The sequence below is a fragment of the Mus pahari genome, chromosome 6, assembly GCF_900095145.1.
Source record: "Mus pahari chromosome 6, PAHARI_EIJ_v1.1, whole genome shotgun sequence".
Lineage (NCBI taxonomy): Eukaryota > Metazoa > Chordata > Mammalia > Rodentia > Muridae > Mus > Mus pahari.
This window is the reverse complement of record NC_034595.1, coordinates 6,932,823-6,956,198: the sequence shown is the minus strand read 5'-3', so window position 1 is coordinate 6,956,198 and position 23,376 is coordinate 6,932,823. Positions and strand designations below refer to the sequence as shown.

Sequence of the window (23,376 nt, the reverse complement as noted above, 5' to 3'; positions counted from 1 at the left end):
TAAGAAATCATGGGCAAATAGATGGAGCTAGACAATAATCACCCTGAGTAAAGCAATGTAGACCTAGAAAGACAAATATAGTATGTGTCCACTTATAGGGAGATATAGTAAATGATAACTAATGCACAATCTGTAATACTTGAGGTAGAACCCTAGGAGAGGGAAATATAGTTGATTTATGGATGTACAGGAGTGTGGGAGGGCAGTGGATCAGAGAAACTAGGTGGGGTTGGAGATGGGAGGGAGAGAATGCAGGGAGAGATGGCTCAAATTGGGGAGGCATTAGGGGGGAAGGTGGGAAGCTAGTGTAATGAAAAGTTTCTGGAATCAATGAAAGTGAGCCAAATGAAGACTTCTAGTAATACAGGTATCTTAGTTAAGGTTTCCACTGCTGTGAAAAGACAGCATGACCAAGGCAACTCTTATAAAGGAAAACACTTAATTGGATCTGGCTTACAGTTTCAGAGGTTGAGTCCATTATTGTTATGGCAGGAAGTATGTCAACCTAGAGGCCAACATGGTGCTTTGAACAGAGCTGAAAGTTCTACATTTTGATCTGAAGGCAGCAGATGAAGAGGGTATGACTGGATGTTGCTTGAGCATAGGAGACCTCAAAGCCTACCCCCTCAGCCCCCACACGTCCTCTGGCAAGGCCACACTTATTTCAACAAGGCCACACTTCCTAATAATACCACTCCCTATGGGCAAAACATTCAAGCATATGAGTCTATTGGTGAGTCACCACAGGAGATATGGAGTCTCAATTGTGCATGTCTTGTAGCCAGGCAAGTCTTCCAATGGCAGAATTAGATTGCATTCAGTTGAGCTGTTGACCAAGGGGACCTGTGAAAATCCTCAAACAACAAAGGCTGTTGCTAGAACAAGAGATTGTTCTCTGAAAACTGACATGGGGTCTCTATTATCAATGGCAATATCCACCCAACTTATTGAGCATGGCGATGTGTATGATGCCTACATGGAGTCTTTACCCCTATGTTCTAGTATCTTCGGTGCAGGAAGGTACTCAACAGACTACCAAAAGAGAAACGTGGACACCAACCCAGCCACAAAAACTGATCTATAATCTGTCCTCCGTACAAAAGCATTAGGGCAATGATATCACAGAACTTGGTGAGTATCCAACAATGTCTGATTTGACCTAAGGCCCCCTCCATGAGAAGGAATTTATACCACCATGGTAACCAAGAATCAGAGACTAGACAACCTAAAGACTTATGGTCAAAGCAAAGACGACTGATCCAAAAATATCAGTAAAACGTTCCTAATAATATTCTGTCATACTCCTAGATCAGTGAGTTATCCAGTCTTCATCAGAACGACTTTAGCAGCAGATGGGAATGGATGGAGGACACCAAGAGGAAAATACCTTTGAATAAATGAAGCAACGCACACACGAGCTCACAGAGACAGAAGCAGCAAGCATGGGGACTCAGGGTGCTATTAGCTTACTACTTTTATGGAACTCGTGACTATGAGAAAGTGTGACTCTCTGACTCTTGTGCCTGCTCTTGGCACTCCTTTCCTCCTGTTGGATTGTTGTGTCCATCTTCTATATAATAGCATTTTCTTTTTCTTATTATATTTTATTTTGTCATGTTTGGTTGCCATCTCTTAGAAGCCTATTCTTTTCTAATGAGAGAAGAAAGGTAGGTATGGAGTGGAGAGGAGGTAGACAGGAAATGTGAGAAGTGGAGGAAGGAGAACTGTAATCAGGGTGTATTTATGAGAAAAGACTATCTGATACAGCAAAATATTGAAAAAATGTTATTTTTATATCACTATCAAGAAACTAGATTTTACCATTTAATGAAGGTTAATCTTACGTCAACTCTGTTGAGCTATGCTACCATTATGTTTGGCTAAGCACCAATCTGAATGATGCTGTGAAGTGGGTTTTACTTTAAATTGGCATTCAAGTCAGTAGACTTTTGGAAAATTGATTATCCTTCACAGTTTGGTTGAGCTTTATGCAGTCAAGTGATGGTTTTAGGCAAACAGACTGAATCCTTAGAGAAGTAAGAAATTTTGCCTCTAGATTGTCTTATTATTCATGACATTGACCTTAGCGAGAATTTGTGGCCTGCCAGTCTGCTTTGTAAATTTAGACTTGTCAACTTGGATGAGTTTGTATTCTCTAAATAGCTCTAACACATATGAATCCATCTCTCTCTGCTCCTTCTGCCCCATGCCCTGGAAAACACAAAAGTTCTCTTCTTCATCTCATTGCACACAGCAAACCATTCACTTACATCTGGTCTATGGCCACATTTACGCTACAGAGTCAAGTTGTGACTGGACTAGGTAGAACAAAGCACATAAAGTGTTTTTTAGCTGTCTCTTCATGTAACATATTTTTCTTTTTTGAAGTCTGGAATAGTTGACAAACCCATTTCAGTTTCACCAATTTCTACGATGACCTTTCTGCAAAAAATTAATTGGTTCCTGGTTGAGTACACAAATTAGCCTGAGTGCTGTATGGAGTGGTCAAATCTCCTAGTCCTCTTTAGTTTGTAATGGTGCTTTGTCTTTATTTTTAATGACAAAAATCCACAAGTCTGTTATGTTGCAGTATTTACATTACTTGACAGCACTTACTATGAAAAGTAACATGCAGTATGATACAAACAGCCACTTCGAAGTTTTTTTGATTTTCTGAGATTTACTAATAAAGCTGTAGAGCCCAAAATGTTAAAGGCTAAGCATCAAGATGTTCTCATTTTTATCAGGAATGATAATAATATAAAAGCTATGAGCACTTATTTGATATTTTTAAATGTCTGTTTTTAGGATGTAGCATACTCATTAAAATCAATCAAGATTGCAACTGTGTGCAAATGAAATTAATTTCTTATCTTTCATAAAGAAGAAAAACATCTACCTAAAACTTTATTTTGGATTTATTGTAGTTTGGAGGGAACTGTGCTCTTGCTACAGGGAAGCTTCTGGAAGCCAGCATGTCATGCCATCGTCAGGAAGCTTTGTTCCATGTTCATCTCTGCCAACTTCAGACCAACTAAATAGGATTATTCGGCGATAGTTTTAATTTGCAACACTGTAACCCTGAAATGTTACCTCCAGGATATTTTGTTTAATCCTGAAATAACAATGAAAGTAGGTATTTCCTCCCTATTTGATATAGGGAGGAGTTATCTTTAGTAAAATTTTATAAATTTGTACAAAATTAAGACATGTCAGCAAAATGTCAGCACTTGGACTGAGTGTGATATATGTATAATAATGTGCACTAAAGGCATTTACAATGCTCATTTTAATAGTCTGGGAGGCATGAAGGAGATATCCTTGCTCAGGTCAAGATGGCCTAGAGCCTCGTAATAATTTATTTTCTAAGTTACTAGATCCTTCTTTTAAGTACGAGGTAACACACTTTGTGGGGAATATGCCTTCACTGAGAAAAATGTACTGAAAAATGGATACTTTTGTTTCAAATAGGTTGGGTTTGGACCCTAGATGTACTGTTTATACACTGAATGAATAAGAAGATATTTATGAGTAGGTTGATGAGTTTCAGTTTTCTCTTATTCATGTGAAAACAGTAGTGTCTACTTCTCATAGGTACTTACTAATTTTCAAACACAGAACCCAGCACAATAAAATACTGCACAGATAGTTTTCTACATTTTACTTTTCTGTGTTACTTTTACATTTTCTTCTTACTTCATCTTTTCCTCCAATTAGTCAGAGAACACAGACTATGTGATGGCTAACATTATGCTTAAGGTTTAAAGACTATGATTAGAATATATATGTATATATTCTATGTATATGACATATATATATATTATGCAGGTATAACAATGTACACATATAAACACACACACACACACACATATATATATATATATATATATATATATATATATATATATGTATATATGTATATATATAACAAAAAGAAATGCCTTTAGCATGTAGCTGTATCTTGTACACGTTGTACCCCAGCAGCCCCACTTCTTTTTTCCCCAGATGCTGAAGATTATTCTTTTTTAAATTATTTTATTAGATATTTTCTTCATTTACATTTCAAATGCTATCCTGAATGTCCCCTATACCCTTCCCCCCCCCCGCCCTGCTTCCCTACCCACTCACTCCCACTTCTTGGCCCTGGCATTCCCCTGTATGGGGCATATAAAGTTTACAAGACTAAGGGGCCTCTCTTCCCAATGATGGCTGAATAGGCCATCTTCTGCTACATATGCAGCTAGAGACACGAGCTCTGGGGGTACTGGTTAGTTCATATTGTTGTTGCACCTATAGGATTGCAGACCCCTTCAGCTCCTTGGGTACTTTCTCTAGCTCCTCCATTGGGAGCCCTGTGTTCTATCCTATACCTGACTGTGAGCATCCACTTCTATATTTGCCAGGCACTGGCATAGCCTCACAAGAGATAGACTATTCTTGTGATTGACTGATCTTCTAAACTTTAACTGTTCTTCTTGCAAGGTCATGAGGCTGCTATTCTGCATCTGTAATTAAGCTTGGCTACTCTCCTCAAAAAGATGACTAGGGCAGCTGCAAGTTGTAAGTATTAATATAAGTCCTGCCTATGTGTAGGCAGGATACGTGTAATCTTGTGGGGTTTGCCTCCATAAGCCCTAAGCTAACTTAGTCCAGGGCTACACTTGTAGAATTCTGAATCTTAGGTGTAGACCTGGTGCCAGAAAGGAAACCACCTCTCCTTTTTAAAATATATTCATTGTCAGACTTGTAAATCTCTGAACAACTCCAGAACCCAAACAAGTACCCTTAACTGTAAGGCATATGCTGGTTATTTAGCTTGTCAAGACTCATTCTTGAGTTTTCTTTTTAAGTAATCAAGTAATATTGTGTTTATTTGTTTAGATTTTTGAAATGAGCGTTTTGTCTAGCCCAGGCTGCCTTTGAACTCAAAATTTTCCTGCTTCTTCTGCCAAAGTGTTAAAAGAGTAGGAAAGGCCCAGTCCCAAGGGATGCTTAGATATGTCCTTTAGCAGTAGATGCAAACTGGGAGAAATATGGGCTTTGTAAACAGAATAAAGGATTAAGTTCCTGCTGTATGATCATCTAGCCATGGTAGCACAAGGGAATAGATTAATTCTGTTGGAGTTTAATCCCATCATGTGTAAAACGGCTCTAAATGCACTTAGCATTTGGGGTATTTCAGTTCTCAGTGTTAGGAGTCATTTCTTCTTTTCTTCCCCATTTCTCTCTTTTCTTCCTCTATCTGTGAGCCAAATTAAAGTGTTTATCTGTAGTTTTTCAGTTGTTCATTGTGGTAGGGGTGGTAATGCAAGCCAGCATTCATGGGGTGAGGCATCCTCTCCCTCAGGCTTGGGTCATTCTGGTGACTAAAGTGTGGAGGTAGGTACCTATTTGAGAATTGTTGCAGAGTTGCTTGTCCAAGATTTTTATCCCTTTCCTGAACAAAGATTACATTTTGTGACTGCTGTAGCTAGAAGTGTAAGCCTTCATCTTAGATCTCTAATCTGGGTTGTTGCTAATGGCCTCTGATAGCCTCCTTGGTTCCTGCGGGAATCCCAGAGGCTCCTGGAGGTAATAAGCAGCTCTAACTTCTCTCTCTTTACAACCTTCTTATCCTCTGACAGGTCATTCTCCAGTGATCTTTCAGTGGCAAACCTGCATCTGAGTTTGTTTCCTAGGAAACCAGTTTATAATAATCATGTATAGTTTGCAACCCAATATATTGGCAAAGTCAGGCATGATGCTTGCCTAAATAATAAAAATTGTTTTGTTAATGTTAGATGGATTTAAATTTTTTCTTGTAAATTTCCAGAATTTTAGGGATGGTCATACAAAGATAAATTGCAAAACAAAAGTGACAGTTGTCTGCATATTTTTCAGTAACAATTTCTTCTCCAGAGTGTTGTCCAACCCAGGGGTGCACAGAATCATAGTCTGGGATCTGGAAGTTTGTGCTTTTTTTTTTTTTTTAACTGGCATCTAGATCTTTATCCTTTTTCCTTTAATGATTTTTCATTCACTCTTTATTGATAATATGATGAAATGATTCAGCCTCACATTCTACCTTCAGGCATAATTAATCTCCCTCCTCAGCTTCTCAAAACCCATTCCTGCTGACCTATTCCTCACAGATACTAGACGTACACCTGAGGGTGATTTCTAAGTCAGAACTTTTGATTCACCCTGCTTTCAGCTGCTACATCCTTTCTGAACTCAGTTCTCTTCTGCATCTGAACAGCCAATCACACTGCTTCCTTATGTAGAGATGAGGAAGATACACACTGGATATTCACAAAGGAAATAAACCAGATAGTTACGTTTATGTGTAAGATAGTTACGTTTATGTGGGTGAAGACCAATTTTACTAGTTCAGCTTTGTTGAATTACTTGGGCAAGTTCTTTTCTTTAGACTATCTGTTTGGGTAGACATGTAGTATGTAGAGAAAATTGGCATAGTTGCTTTAGAAAGCTATTTGGGGTTAAATATTAGGAACCACAAACTTTCTCTAATGAGAAGCACAATATTGTTTATCTTTGGAGAAGTAAAATTACTTCCAGATATTTTTTTCTTCCCTGAGATTATGATGCAAGAGTACGATCAAACGTAAGAAATCATTTTTGTGATCAGCAGTGATAATTGGCAGACTAGAAATGACCTTGATTGAAGGAATCAGGTAGATCAGTGCTTCTTGGCCATCCTAATGCCGTGAACTTTGGGAGGAGGAACCAGCCAGCCAGGGGCTCTCACCTTCCTAGCACTGTGACCCTTTAATTCAGAGCTTCGTGTTCTGGTGACTGCCAAGCATAAAGTTATTTTCCTTGCTATTTCATTGCTGTAATTTTGCTGCTGTTATGAATGTAAAAATTTTTGGAGACAGAGGTTGGGCAAAGGGGTTGCAACCCATGGGTTGATAACTGCTGGTCTAGATAAGTATTTTATATCCACATGAATCAATATGAGTGGCTAGTGAAAGGGGAAGTCACATTTAATAGTGGCAAGTGTGTTGACCGGCTTAGGACATTGACAGTGAAGAGGCTTCCCTGTCCTATCATCTCTACCTGTGACCAGACAGATCCCTGCAACATTGCCTGACAGCTCAACCACTTCATTTTGTTATCTACAACCCCCTCCTTGCTGATCTTTCTAGTCTTCTGCTACCATTTGCATGGTACCCCATGCTTATATCCTTAGCCTGAGCTCTTCTAAATATAAGTCTTACATAATCACCTGCTTAGTTGTCACATTTACTACACAATTTGCATGTCAGCCATGATATTCTTAAAATGATACTTTCTCACAGGTACACTCCAGTCACAACTTTTGCTGTTTCGGTGACCAGTGAGAGCATCAAATGGTGCTGAAAAAACTAGATACCCACATGGAGAAGGATTAAATTAGATCCACATTTATCAACCTGTATAAAAGTCAACTCCAAATGGACCAAAACCTCTAATTTAAAAAACAAAAGTACGGGCTGGTGAGATGGCTCAGTGGGTAAGAGCACCCAACTGCTCTTCCAAAGGTCCTGAGTTCAAATCCCAGTGACCACATGGTGGCTCATAACCATCTGTAACAAGATCTGACGCCCTCTTCTGGAGTGTCTGAAGACAGCTACAGAGTAATTACATATAATAAATAAATAAAGCTTTAAAAAAAAAAGAGAGAGATTGACATTCTTTTAAAAAAAAAAAGTACTAGAAGAAAACATAGGCACCACCCTACATGACATGGGTGTAGGAAAGGACTTTCTGGACTGGACTCCATTTGCTCAGGAATTAAAAGCAATGATTGACAAGTAAAAACTCATAAAACTGATTAGCTGGGGCATGAGAGATGACTCAGCCAGCAGACGAACACTGGCTGCTCTTCCAGATGACCCAAGTTTAATCCCAGCAGCCACATGGCAACTTGCAAATGTCAGTAAGTCCAGTTGGAGGAAATCCAATGCCCTCTTCTGGGCCTATGTACTACAAGTATGCATGGCACATACATACATGCAGGCAAAACACTCACATAAAGTAAAAATAAACCATCAAAATTAGATCTACCATATATCCCAACTACACCACTTCTTGATGTATGCTTGAAGGACATTGCACTCTACAGAAACTTGCTTGATGATACTAATTGCTGCTTGATTCACAATAGCTTTGAAATGAGAACAACCAAATGTCCATCAGCTGATGAGTGGATAATTAAAGTGTGGTATATATACCCAATCAAAATGTTTCCAGGGGTAAAGAACAATGATATCATGAAAATTTCAGGTAAATGGATGGAACTGGGAAATACTATACCAAGTGAAGTAAGCCACACTAGAAAGACAAACACCATATGTTCTTTTGTATTTGTGGATCATAGCTCTGAATCATTTGTTTTGTGTTTAGAACTTAGAATTTACATAGAAAGATGGAGAGAAGAAGAGAGATGGTGTGATACAGAGGGAGAGGCAGGTATAATAAGTAATACTAAGCATATTTTGACACACTATAGGAAAACATACTATTTTATAAAGTTAATTAAAAACACATACAAATGCACACACACACACATAAGTACATGTGCATGCACACATACATGCACACACACACATGTGCATGGTATCAATTGAGTTACCTCACATGATGAGACAATGATACCTCCAGACTATTTGACAAGAAAGTGTTTCCTATCAGCTTGCATGAATGTACCTGGAGGTGGTTCCCAAAAATGGTTCATAGCCGGTAAGATCTCCCTTAGACCTTGAAATCATGACTGCTCTGTGAGAGCTAAAGTGGTAAAGCTTCCTAAACAAAACCCACTCCTTCACCAAAGTCAATCACCTGTGCACTGAAGTACGGAAGAACGATGAGTGTAAACAATACAAACAAAGAATAAAGTGGATGTTTCTCCAGAGAAGCAGAAATGCACTGTGCTGTGACTCAGTCAGGCACATTCCAATGAACTGTCTCCTCTCTAAATACGGTAAGGGCTGCAGCAGATGTGGCGGCTACTCCTGATGGAACAATTAACAGTGATGAAGTCATTAAAGCACAATCCAAGATTGCATACACAGGTTTGTCTGTGGGGTACACAAAACGTCTAGACTATAAAAAAAAAACTCACTCCCCAAACTCTTGAAATTAGAGGACCTTGTTTAAGCTACTGACCCAACCAGAGCAATTGAGGCCATGTTACTGGGTTTTGCCTCTGAGCAGCTTCATAATCTATTCCAGAGGAAATTCCTCATTCATATATGTCCTCTATAAACTGTGGGATCTTAGCCAAAACCAATATTATATTGTGGTCACTGTTTACAATGAGCTATTTAAGTAGAGATGAAATAAAAATAATCGCCCCTCCCTTTGGAGAATTTCGAGTTGACGGACTGTAGTATCAGAGAGCTGAGAGTGAGAACTTCTCTCTTACATGCTGAGGGCACTTGAATTAAGATCACCAGAAGAATTCTACCCCACTGAATCCTGACATACTTCTTACAAGCTTCTTTCCTAAATCCAGGCACCAGTGACTGACTTATTTTTCGTGAGTCCTATCTTGCTCAGGTATGGGTCTCACATAGCAACTTCTTTCCTTCATTTTTCCCTTCCCTTTTCCCTTCCTCATTCTCCCCCTGTTTCTCTGTCTCTGTCTTTTTCTGTCTCTTTCCCACTCATTACTTTCTTCTTCTTTTTCTTTATTCAGATCCTCTGTGTTTTGGGTGAGGATCTCAGTATGTGGTCACAGCTGGCTTTATAATCCTTCTGCCTAAGCCTCCATAATATTGGGATTATAAGAGTTCACACCAGTGCTGGGGTGATACTTATGTGTGATCATCTCTCCTTTCTTAAGCATAAGGTCCATCTGTAGTAGCAAGAAATACACTCTCGGGCTGGTGAGATGGCTCAGCCGGTAGGAGCACCGACTGCTCTTCCGAAGGTCATGAGTTCAAATCCCAGCAACCATATGGTGGCTCACAACCATCTGTAATGAGATCTGACACCCTTTTCTGGAGTGTCTGAAGACAGCTACAGTGTACTTACATATAATAAATAAATAAATAAATAAATAAATAAATAAATAAATAAATAAATGAAAAGAAATACACTCTCACAGGATGAGGCCATCATTTACATAATTTCAAGGAAGATATATATATATATATATATATATATATATATATATATATATATATATATATATATAGTCAGCTTTGTGTCCAGATTCAAGGAGGATTTAATAGAAAAGGAAAAAACATTAGTTTGTATCATGGTGACATCTTAGTTTGCAGTTTTTCTCAAAAATATTAAACATGTTTATGGATGTTTTAGTTCATATATTTTAGAGACAGATACAGCATCTCTTTTAAACTATATTCAACATAGAGTAGGATTCTTTCTTTATCAGTCCTACATGGTCAGTTAAGCAACATATTTTTAAAATGTCTTTTCAACAGTTCTGAAGGGTTAAAGCTAAATCCTTAGACATGCAGTATCGAGCTACAATTCCAGACCAGTTGTTTAATGTGTTAAATAATAATTTGGGTGAGTAATTGATGAATTTATTAAGACACTGAAGTATAATATGAAATCATTCCATCTTAGACCTATAATTTCAGATCTCCCATTTTTTAAATTTCTAGTGAAGCACATAAATAAAATTATAATTTTGCAATCCTTATCATGATATTCTTGTTATGTTACAGATATTTATTCCTTCTTCAACATATGCAGCCTAAATAAGTAGTCATTCAAAGTTGGTCTTGCCAAATCTGAAAAAAAATAAATTTAACATTTTAATGTTTCAGAAACTATAAGAGTACCAGATAGTGATGGTCATATGTACATGCTAACTTAAAATACTTTTCTTTTTAAATGCAGAGATATTTGCAAATCACTGAGAAAATATTACTTCAGAATTTTCTAACAATTCTGCATCCTTATTATATTACTTATTTTCATGATTGTGTCACTGCTAGACAGTAAGATCATTTAATAGGTCAAATAGAAAAATAGGTAGTTATATCATTTTAAGTTTATACTAATACGCAAAAAATACTACCTTCTTGACAACATATTTCTATATAAATGATTCATTGATATAAAACATTTTACAAGGCAAATCAGGATATACCACATAATGGTAGTTGTGATTAAAATTAGTGTTTTCTAGGAAAATGGCTTGTATTTTGTACAGTTTTCTCAATATTTTGAAGATTCATCTAGATGAGTATGCCTTATTGCATTATTATTTGAGGACAGAAGTTAAGATAGCACTGAAGGGATTTCTCATCAACAATTTTTTCACAGCCATTTTTACTTCTTTGTTCCGTAGACTGTAGATAATAGGATTTAGCATTGGTGTTAGTCCAGCATATACTAATGCCATAAATTTATCTATTTCCTGTGAGTTTACAGATGAGGGCTTCAGATACATGGAGAGAGCTGTCCCATAGAACAGAAGCACCACAGTCAAGTGGGCTGCACAAGTTGAAAAGGCTTTGCTTCGACCATCCACTGAGCTGATCCTCAAGATGTTCGAGAGGATAGATGCATAGGAGACACAAATGAGCAACATTGGCAATGGGAGAAGAAGAATGCTGATCACTAACATAATTAACTGCACCATGGAAGTGTCTCCACAGGCCATTTTTAAGAGAGCCAGAATTTCACAGGTGAAATGATTGATGATGCTATTACCACAGAGAGACAGATGAATCACAGGTCCAGTTTCCACCAAGGCAGTGAGGCAGCCTGTAAACCAGGAGCTGCCTGCGATCTGTACACAGACTCTCCTGTTCATAATGATGGGATATCTCAGGGGTTTGCAGATGGCCACATACCTGTCATAGGCCATCATAGAGAGGAGCACACATTCAGTGGAGCCCATGGCAAGAGAGAAGTACATCTGCGAGGCACATCCTGAAAAGGAGATGGTGTTTTTCCCTGAAACAAAGTTTGCCAGCATTGGAGTGAGAGCAGAAGAGGTATACCAGATGTCCAGAAATGAGAGGTTGCTGAGGAAAAAGTACATGGGGGTGTGCAGATGAGAGTCAAGGATAGTGATGGAGATCAGAATAGTATTTCCCAGCAAGGTGATCAGATACATCAGCAGACACAGCACGAATATGGTGACTTCAATTCTGGGGTAGTGAGAAAAGCCCAGGAAAACAAACACCGTGACAGAGGTCCAATTTCCCTGGACCATTTTATGGTAGTGTATTCATATGTACGTCCTAATGGATTACAGAACAGAAATATATAAAGCACCCAATCCTGCTTTAAATTTTCTCAGTTTTTCCTTCATATGAACTTAGTCTTTGTATTTAAGTGCCTCTCTAAATTGAGAGAATTATTGTAGAAGTGCATGTTTGAACAATTGGTTATTAATATAACTTAGCCACGAAGTCACCAGTAAATGGTGAACTTGCTGCTTTTGTAGCAAGACCTTTTCTCCTGTTAAGATGGAGCGAGAGAAGAATTCATTAAGTAAACATCAACATCGTAAGAGAATAACAAAAGAAACAGTCACAGTCGTCTGCTCCCCCCTTACCTCAAAACTACATTTGTAGATCAGCTACAAATGTGTCTTTACCTTTATGTTACTAAGAGGATTTTCTTCTCTCAGCTTTGTAATATTCTTCTTGAAGGAGAATCTCTAACTCCCAAGCTCACAGTTTCTTTTGCCATTCCTAGAGAGATGCTCACATTGGTTTGGAGAGTCAGTAAGTAAAATAATGTACAGATTTCTGAAGATATAAAAGAAACTAATTGAAGACCTTGAACAAATCAGAGTTTCCCTTTGAACCTAAGGAAGTGATGATGGATATTCTCATGGTGAGGGATACCCAAGGTCTGCATTTTTCATGTCTATAGTTGCCTTAGCGACTGAGCTACATAAACATTCTGCAAAGTCCCAGCCTCTGCCTCTGGAAGACAATTTAGTCTATTCGCTGCTTTTGAAAAGTTTCCAAATCTTGCAGCAAATTAAAGTTGCAAATCTGTCAGTACAGCATTACAAACACCGAAACTCCAGGGATGATGTCCCATAGATCCAATTATCACCAGTAGTTTGCTTAATCTAATTGTGGTGTTATTCAAACAAGAAATAAGCATGTTCCTATTGTCACTGTTTTGAGGAGGAGGAACTTTAGTCTTTTTCAAATATGTTATAAAATAAGTCAGCTTGCTACATTGATATAAAAGAAAAAATAGTGTCATTTTTCTCTTTCAACTAGGAGAGTTTCATATTATGCATGAGACAAGCTGTGCTAGATATGGAAGCATAAAGATGGGTGAACAAGAGCTCTTCCTGATGATGGCTTAATGAGAAGACTTACAGGCAATCTTTATGGAAAATGAAATTGCACCTGATGAAGGAATGCATTTCATATGGGGAAGCTAGCTGTTGCATATAAAAGCATCTTTATGTTAGAATGCTAATTGCTGGCTTTATCCCTCTGAGCTGTATAACACCAGTTTATCAGCTAGCCTGCTTTTGAGAGATGCTCTGAAGTTTGACACTGTATGGTGGTATGAGGGAAATACATTGCCAACTGTTTGCTGTGAAATTGTAGCTGAATAACTTTATTCTCATTTAATAGATTATAGCCATGACCACTATATAATCTACTTCACTTATCAAATGCCTCTTTATTTTCAGATAAAGATAGATATGTATTTGAACTAATGCTTAAAACTAAGCCATTACAATCCAAACCCCTATATTTACTAACCTGTATGTTCAATCAACACGTACCCTTTAGGTCTACTGTTTATTCACTCTTACCCACGGGCCTGGGATCATGTGTGTAGTTAATACTTTTTAACTTTAGGATTGTGTTGTTCACAAAAAGGGCTAAACACTTTCCACTTCCACATGTCATTTCTGTTTTCTGGAGCAAATTGGAGAGTCTTGCTGACTTCAGCTGAGTTGTAAAAGAGAAATGTCAGTATTTATTAGGGTCATTGTGAGGAAAGAGATATTCTGTAAAGGAATTGACACAGTACCCAATGTGCAGTAGGTACTTAAATATTAGACATTTCTCTATTCAGAAAACTAGAAGTAAACCTTGATCCCTTATTCTCTTTTGAGTATGGTTTATTAATTCTTTAAGAATCTCTTACAATGTATTTTTCACTTTTTCTTTGTTTTGTCTCCTCCTCAAACTCCCCTCTACAGATTTTCCCTACCACCATAACTACCCAACTTCATTTTCTCATTTTCTCTCTCTAAAAATAAATAAATAAATAACCAAAAAACAAAAAACAAAAAACAAAAAACAAAAACCCAAACCAAAACAATCCCCCCAAACCTCTTATAATAGCAACAAAAAACACAAATGAAACAAAAATCAAATTAGACAAACAGAAAATCAATGAGACAAAAATGCCCAAATAAAATAAAAACTCCTAGGTGTGGGCCTGTCCTAGAGCATGGTTGATATTCCCAATGACACTCCATTCAAGAAACCATTTTCAGTTTGCTAGTGGGTATCACTTACAAATGGCTTCCTAGGGATAACAGCCTATGTCCTTCTCCTCCTTTGTGCTGAGACTCTATCTGGCTTGAAGCTGTGTAGGTTTTATGTGTGCTACCACAGTCTCTGTAAATTCATATGCACACCAATGCTGTTGTGTCTGAAAAACACTGTTTCCTTGGATTTATCTACCATTTCTGACTCCTAGAAGGCATTCTATTTAGATAACTTAGAACTCAGTGTTCCAGTGTCTCTCACTGCATGTTTCCCGGTTATGGGCTTCTGTGCTAATTCTCATCTACTTTAGCAGTGTCAGGTACAGGTTCCATCTGATGGCATTTGATCTTAACTGAATTTAAAAGTGGTTGGTTACTCTCATAACATTTGTGCCACTATTGTACTGGTATACAGGCTGCAGTTTTAGTTCACAAGGTTTGTAGCTGGGTAATATTAATAATTTTTCTCCTCTGGTGACATGAAGAGTACCTTCCATCACGATTAAGTGCTTGTTGGTAAGGGTGAAATGTCTAGTTTGGGTAGCAGCTTGATTTCTCTGTGCTTGATAACACTATTAAATGTTGCCTTCAGCAGTAGGTCCTTACTATCAGTTTCACCCCCACTTCTCCTCCTTAACTCCTCCCTGATCCATCCATGCTTCCTCAACTCTCAACAACATGTTTTTACCCACTAAGCTCAATTTAAGCTGTTATAGGCTGACGTGTGTGTGTGTGTGTGTGTGTGTGTGTGTGTGTGTGTGTGTGTGTGTGTCTGGGTGTGTGTGTGTCTGGGGGGGGGTTCATCTGTTAGAAAGTGACTGGGGCTACCTTAAAGAAACCTGCTGGGGAATCCAGCTCCACTTTTGGGGACTGTGGAGAAAACACATTGTGATCTGTATATGAAGTAGCCCTCTTAACTTTTCGTGTGATGAGAGGGTAGACCACAGTTGCTGGTGCCGTCTTGAGATCCAGCCTAGGTGAATATATGTTACTGCAGGCAGACTCTCAGGAGTAGCTTGCTTTTGAACTCACCATCTCTTTTTCCTGAGCATTATGAAGTAAACAACTCTCTTTTGCTACATGCTTTTTCTGTCTGGCATGAAACAATCTAGACTGAACCTTTGGAAACTGTGAGCCAAAATATTTAATCCCTTCCTTTAGATGGCTTATAATAGGTGTTTTATAAGTAATAAACACCTAACAAATACATCTGTGTAATAAGTCTTTGATTTTTCAAAAGTTAAAAAAAGAAGATTATGGGTGCTCTGCAGGAAGGTCTATCAAATATTTTGCTAAGCCTATTATATACTTTGAATAAATGTTGCACCTGTTGTGCAAGAGGGACACATAGTTATTACAGCACCCGTTGTGGGAAAATAGGAGCCTTTCTCCATTTAACCATTTTAGTTATGCATTGAAACCAATTAACCATATGTGGGTGAGATCCTTTCTGTTCCTCCCCTTGTATTTTGTTCCATTTTAAACTTGTCCTTCATTTGACTGGTGAAATGGTGGCTGGATTAATGGCTTATAAGATCCTGTGTTTTATAACAAGATAGTGGAAATCATTTAACTTTTGTCTTCTTATTCTAGATCATTTTTATTTCTTTAGTTCTAGAATGATCCTGTTTATTTCTTCAAACTCTCTGCCGAGATTTATTTCTAAACAGTTTCTCTATGTAGCCCACTCTGACCTTAAATTCTCAAATTCATCATGTGCTTCAGGCTGGTTCTAAATTAGTGATTTTCCTATCAGCCTTTCAGGTGCTGGAGTTACAGGCATGTGTCACCATGCCTGATCATGCTTGTGCTTAAAGTGAGATGACATTAATCTATATTTCATAATGCAAAGGATTGATCTCTGAATAATATCTAGTCCTCCAGTCCCACAGAAGGATATCTCTTATATTCATTACTTCCTTTTGAATTCTGTCTAAAAACTATTTGGTAGCTTCCATTATATAAGTCTTGTACTATTTCTGATGGTTTATGCCAGTTATTTTATTTTAATTCTATTATAAACAGTATTTAAGATGAAACATTTCCTAGTTATTTGTTGTTGTACCTATGTCATGTAACCTGATACATTTTGACAGTTGGGTCAAATTTCTTTTTTTTTTAACTTATTTTATTAGATATTTTCTTCATTTACATTTCAAATGCTATTCTGAATGTCCCCTATACCCTCCCCCCACCCTGCTCCCCTGCCCACCCACTCTCCCTTCTTGGCCCTGGCGTTACCCTGTATGGGGCATATAAAGTTTGCAAGATCAAGGGACATCTCTTCCCAACGATGACTGACTAGGCCATCTTCTGCTATATATGCAGCTAGAGACACAAGCTCTGGGGGTACTGATTAGTTCATATTGTTGCTTTACCTATAGGGTTGCAGACCCCTTCAATTCCTTGGGTAATTTCTCTAGCTCCTCCTTTGGGGTCTCTTTCTTACTTTTAATAACAGTTGTGTGGATTCCTTCTCCCCTGCCCCAGTGTGTATGTGTGAGTATATGAGTGTGTGTGTGTGTGTGTGTGTGTGTAAGAGAGAGAGAGAGAGAGAGAGAGAGAGAGAGAGAGAGAGAGAGAGAGTATACATCCACAAACCAGTTGCTTTTGAATAGTAATAGTTTTTCTTTCCTTTGATTTCTAATACCTTAGTATTTCTCTTGCCTTGCCCATCAGATATGACACCCAGTACAATGTCTTACAGAAATAGAGATGACGTATACTCTTTAACTGTTCTTTATTTAGGAGATTATTCGGCTGACTTTATACCATTGTTATGCTTTAATTGTATTCCTATATCTAACTAATAATACTTGGACGATGTAACGACCAATTTTGATGGTGAGGTAAGCAAGTTAAAGAATAGTTTGGCAAGCTATACTTTTACTTAGCTTAGATCAGGCATGTGGCCCTCTCCATACAATGCTCCTAGCAACCCATTAGCAATCTAGGATCTCTGCCACACTTGTTGCTTGGGTAGAAGAGAATGAATAAATAATTGTTCTAAACAATGGAAAGAAGCAACTCCTCTTAACAACTACCTCAATAATATCTTTATTCAAACATATCCTAGAACATTACCCTGTAACTAATGGCCATAGCCAGTCTGGCCTAGATTGGTTTTGAGTGCACTTGATACTCTAAGTAAAATTTTAGGGCAAATCCTCACCATGTGTCTTTGCATAATTGGATGTGCATATGATTAAGATAACATACATGATGGGAAGAGACATGTGACTATAAAGATGGTTCTGTTAAACTTAATCTGTCAATCAAAGCAAAGAACCACCACCCTATGCTCCCTGGCAACTATGGTGGTTTGAATATGTCCCCATAGATTTATGTTTGAATGCTTGGCCTATAAAGAGTGGCAATATTAGGAGGTGTAGCCTTGCTGGAGCAGGTATGGCCTTGTTGAGGAAATGTGTCACTGCGGAGGTGGGATTTGGGGCTATATATGCTCAAGATGCACTCACTGCGACAATCTCCTTCTTGCTGCCTGTGTATCAAGAAAACTCTTAGCTCCTTCTTCAGCACCATGTCGTCCTGCCTTTCACCATGCTTCACACCATGAATGGCGATGGACTAAACTTCTGAAACTAAGCCAGCCCTAATAAAATGTTTTCTTTTATAAGAGTTGCCATGGTCATGGTGTCTCTTCACAGCAATAGAAACCCTAAGACAGCAACCAAACTTTCCTCTATTCATCCCCTAAAAAGGACACCTCAAACAATAATCCAGGTCCTTGAATATTCTCATTTATGTGGTCCAGTGCTAGTCTTGACAATATGTTCCTTTACAATCTGTACTATTGTTTCATATCGAATAAAGAGCCAAGTTACTTTGCAATCTATGTGATTTGTTTCATTCTTTAATAAGATGCCAAGAACCTACAGGGCCCAGACTTCAACCACCCACAACCAATCATTTGGAAGACATGAAATGAGCACTGTGTACTGCTGAGTGCGTCTCTGAGAGCATTTTCAGAGATTCAAATAAGCAGGGAAGATTTTACATGGAATGCGGGCAGTGGAACACAATAGCTTCACACTCAGAGAGGAGGAAAGGGGGAAAGGAAGCCCACAAGACAGGTGTCTCTGCTTTCTGGCACCTGAGCTGACCAACCTCCTCAGGACATCATATGCCTTGCCTCAGGCACAAAGCAATTCATCTAGTCAACCTTGGACTGAAGCCTCAAAACTGTAGGCCCAAACAAGTAATTTCTCCTTTTAAATTTTTTACCTCAGATATTTGTCACAGTAGGAAAAAAAAAAAACCTGAATAACCCAGAAGAGACTGAAGTTAGTCATTTTGACATCTTTGCAGCTATGACATCTCTGAACTCTGGTGTTCCATTGCACAAGGGTCTTCTCAGCTATACAATGATTCTTTCTTAGGAGATGCATACAGCATTGGAATTGCTACTTTTGTATGTGCTTACATCAAGGATGAGATTCTGTTTATGTGTCTACATCCAATCATGCAAATATCTCTTGTTTTATTAACATTACTAATCACACATGCCCTAATCTGTCACTGCTAAAGTATAAACCCTGAAAGATGAGAATCAAAGGGTGATTATTTTAAGGTGTTTATATAATAAGTAATTGAATTATAGTGAGCGAGTAACAGGCATTGAGTTGGAAGAATAAATGAAGAATGAGCATCTGAAACATGCTCCAGATGGTAATTTAAAAGAACCAGCAAGATTAAAGCCAGTGACCTGTGGTGGCGAGTAACCAAGACATGGATCTGTGTGTTGTGTGCTCTTGCATTGTGAACTCAAAGAAACCCAGACGGTCTACTTTAGAGCAGTACATGTGCGTGTGCATGTGTGTGTGCATGTGCGTGTGCGTGTGTGTGTGCATGTGTGTGTATGTGTGTGTGTGTGTATAGATGTGTGTGCATTTGTGTGCTTGAGAGATGAAATAATAGAAATGTTGGGGAAAAGCACTAACATTGTCTGTAGAGGTAATGAGTTGAGATTTTCCTAGTAGAACTTTGCTGCTGCTTACAGCCTGTCAATGGTGTGCCTTGATATGCTTAAGTGTGATGCGGATCATAGGGTTAGTCTATGACCCCCTTGAAAGAGATGACTTTGAGGAAGTAGATAGTATAGAAACACCAATGCTTGTCCTAGGCCAACACTCAGTATGAACTGCAGGGCAGGCCAGGGGTGGTCACAGAGGCTGTGAAGTTGAGGTGCTCTTTTGCTGTTGTAACAGAGGCATTACAAAATCAACGCATCTAGAATTTCTACTTCATTGCTCTCTATTGACCAAACAGGAAAAAAACAACAACAAAATTCCAAGCAAACAAATGAATAAAGATAGATTCTTCCCACCTGATGTTAAATAAATCATTTCATTAACAGGTACCAGTTTTAAATTATTGTGCTAAGTATAAAGAAATGGGAAGATAATGAATTCATAAACCCTTCCCTTAGTAACTTGCCGGTCTAACCAGGAAATACGGTGCATTGATAAAGGTTCTTAGAAGCTGTGGAAGTGAATGAGGAACCTTAGCTGTGGTTGGGGAGGCTTTCTAATAAGCATTACTAAAGATCTGCAACCACAAATGTGCCACAGAAATAAAAGCCCCCCAAGCAAGGAGAATAACGTGCATTTAAACTTGCTTTTCAAAAATGCCATTTTGCATCTGGGAAAAGATATGTAGATCTGTAAGGCTGGGTGTTTAAATGTAAAAGAAGGGGTAGTCAGTGGTAATGAGGTGTTAGCATGTGGGGTAGTGTCTCTGATTGAATGGCTTTGTATTAACATTTAGGGGCTAACTAGGACCCAACAGAAAAGCAATTATCATCAATATAGCTTGTATTTTTAGTAATTTACTTTGCTGTGATTGATAAAGGAGATCAGAAAATGAGATAAAGTTGAAACAGAAAATTTCAAAATAAGAAAGAGTCTGAGTCCTGATAGGTTAAGAGTTTTGTGTATCACGTGGGTTATATCATAATTTGCTGTTCACTATTCAATATAACCCAGTTTGCGTAGTTTGAGTTACAGAGTAGAGCATACCATGAGAAGATTTAAAAACATTAAAATAATCTCTCAACCAAGATTATAGTATAGGCTAGCAGAAACTGAATTAATAGCTAATTTTGACTTGCTGTAGAAGTTCTTAGGAACTTTGTCAAAAAGTAAAGGGTATCAGGGACCCTCTTCAGTGATCACAGGAAGATTGCATGCCTGATTAGATATCAACTGACATGTAACCTGTGCAAGTGTGATCAATATGTGAGCTTGGTAAAATTTATTTGATAATTCATTGAACTCTTAAAAACAGCTGTTCATTCCTGGATTAACAAAAAATCTTGAAAAATCATTCTGTTTCCCCAAAGATGAGTCAGGATTAAAGGAAAGACAACTTCATTTTCCAAGAAGTGAGACTATTAATAAAGTTGAAGATACTATGGAGTCATCCATGCATTCTAGAGCCAAAAGCCTGCTGAACCAAGATTAGGGCTGCTGCATAGAGAAGTGCATTAGCGTGCCAGGCCTGTCATTACAAAATGCCCCTGGCTGACTACATTAGGTACTTTATACTTTATTTCACAGTTATATTTTATATTTTACTCATATTTTTGGGAGCATAAAGTTCAAGACTAGGTGTCAGCAGGCAAAGTATCTAATGAGGGCACTATCCTACAGAAACTCTTCTTTCGGAGTGTTCATAAGCTCATTTGTCTGTCAGTCTGTCTGTCTATCTCTGTCCCTCTTTTCCTCCCTTTCTCCCTTTTATTATGAAGACACTGGGTGTTTTGCATTTTTACCCCCTTAAAAATCTTATTTTAACTTAATAGTCTCTTCAAGGTTCTTATATTCAAATATGGTTACATTCTGAGATATTCAGGCCAGGACTTCAAATTATACAAAGTTGAGTTCATATAAGATTCGGTACTCACTAGGCACAAGTGGATTTAATGCTTCTCAGGCGCATACCCAACGCCTTTTCGAGAGTGCAGCACCTTGAATGTGGGAAAAGTTTTAGGGTATGTGAGTTAACATACCACCAATAGTCATATCGATTTGTTATAGAGTAATGAGCTTCCTTCCTTCCTTCCTCCCTTCCTCCCTCCCTCCCTCCCTCCCTCTCTCTCTCTCTCTCTCTCTCTCTCTCTCTCTCTCTCTNTCCCTTCCTCCCTCCCTCCCTCCCTCCCTCTCTCTCTCTCTCTCTCTCTCTCTCTCTCTCTCTCTCTCTCTCTCTCTTTCTTTCTTTCTCTCTTTCTCTTTCTTCTTTCTCTCTCTTTCTTTCTTTTCTCTCTTTCTTTTCTTTCTTTCTCTTTGTTTTCTTTGTTTTTATCCTTCTTTTTAATCTTTCTCCAGTAGCTTCTAAAGAACAAAGTCAATTAACTGGAGCCTAAAAAAATAAAGCAAAAAGAGAATCCAGGAATATGAGGTAAAGCCAAGGAGTTTGCAAACTGTGGGAAATTAGATACAAACTGGTGGAACATAATGGACAGGAAAGTGGGTATTTGAGTGAAAAGATAAACTACAGATAAGTGAGAATATGAACAGAAAAGGTGGAATGACTCTATGTAGACAATTTAGGTTACATGACTGCCTCCCTTAAGAACAGATGTGTTTGGCCAAATGAGGATTTATTCTGCAAACAGGTCTATGTACAATATTCAATATAGCTCTACACTATTGAATATTGATAATTATTATTTTAACTATTACATAGCTTCTTTTGAAAAAAAATGTTTTCATACATGCACACATGCACACACACACACCTTGGTTCAGTCTGTATAATGTTACCTGTATACATTTGATCTCAGGAAAACCAATTGGGGTTCTTCCCTAGAGAAACCCTTTCTCCCACTCTCAGCATGCCGCAGTTACACTAACTTCTCGTCTAGAGTTGAAGTTCTACCATGTTAGCAGCTCCATTGGTATCATCATTGTTGTTCAGGGCCTTGTTCAGGCAGCCATGTTGGTAAAACTCCATGGGTGTAGTTTCTCTGATATTCCTAGGAGACAGCGTCATAGCAAACTTTCCATTCCTCTGGCTCTTCACTTCCTTCTGCCCTTTGTCTGCAGTCATTGCTGAGCCTCAAGTGCAGGAGCTGAGTTGTAGAGTTACCAGCAGGTACTGGGCATCCCAGGAGCTCTTGTTATCTGCGTTTGAATCTATTGCAGTTTTCTGTAATGGTCTCGATCCATTCTCAAGAGAAGTCTCTTTGATATGGAATGAGGACTACACTTGTCTGTGGGTACAAGGACCGATATTTAAAGACTAGTTAGGAATTATGCTGGCTTGGTAGAGTGGCAGTTGTTAGTTTCATCTTCAAGGTCCATTTCACCTGCCCTGGGTAGCTGACTAGGTTTCCAGAACCAGCATTGGTTCCCTTTTGTCGAGGAGGTCTTAGGTCCATTGGAGAGTGACAGGTTATTACAAGGATATCAGGGACACTGTTGCACCCTTGGGCTTACTGTGCCACGCTGGTCATTGTTGGTTCTCACTGGCATCATAGGTAGGTAGGGCTGATGTTTGCTTCCCTTCCTTGGGAGCTACTCTTCAGGGAGGGGACTTTCAGGTCAGATACAGCCCTGATCTTCCAGGCTCTGTGTCTGAAGTGCAGGGTGTTTCCAGCAAGTTTCTTTCCACCTCTGGGAGACAGCTAGATCCTATAGTCAATAGCAATATCCATTCATGTTTAATATTTGTGAGTCTCTCAGACAATTTCAGTCAACCACTCAAAACCAACAGTACAAACGAGGACTTCTCATGCCTTTATTAGATGATCTAAAGCTCTTAGGATTATTATTTTCAGCCCAGATGAGAAAATTTCATTTTTCAGACTTCCTTATTGTTAGTTAATTTTACTGTCTTCCTTCCTTCCTTCCTTCCTTCCTTCCTTCCTTCCTTCCTTCCTTCCTTCCTTCCTTCCTTCCTTC

General features: G+C 38.4%; 1 protein-coding gene across 1 annotated transcript; it reads right to left on the bottom strand.

Moving 5' to 3' along the window:
• Nucleotides 1-11,224: 11,224 nt before the first annotated feature.
• Nucleotides 11,225-12,184, bottom strand: LOC110323649 (olfactory receptor 13F1). Its single transcript, XM_021200983.1, has one exon. The coding sequence runs from the start codon at nt 12,182-12,184 to the stop codon at nt 11,225-11,227; it is 960 nt and encodes a 319-aa protein (XP_021056642.1).
• Between the last annotated feature and the right edge of the window lie 11,192 nt (nt 12,185-23,376).

What these genes read in the sequence shown, in the direction of transcription:
- LOC110323649 (XM_021200983.1), bottom strand. Translation starts at nt 12,184, where the DNA reads ATGGTCCAGGGAAATTGGACCTCTGTCACGGTGTTTGTTTTCCTGGGC.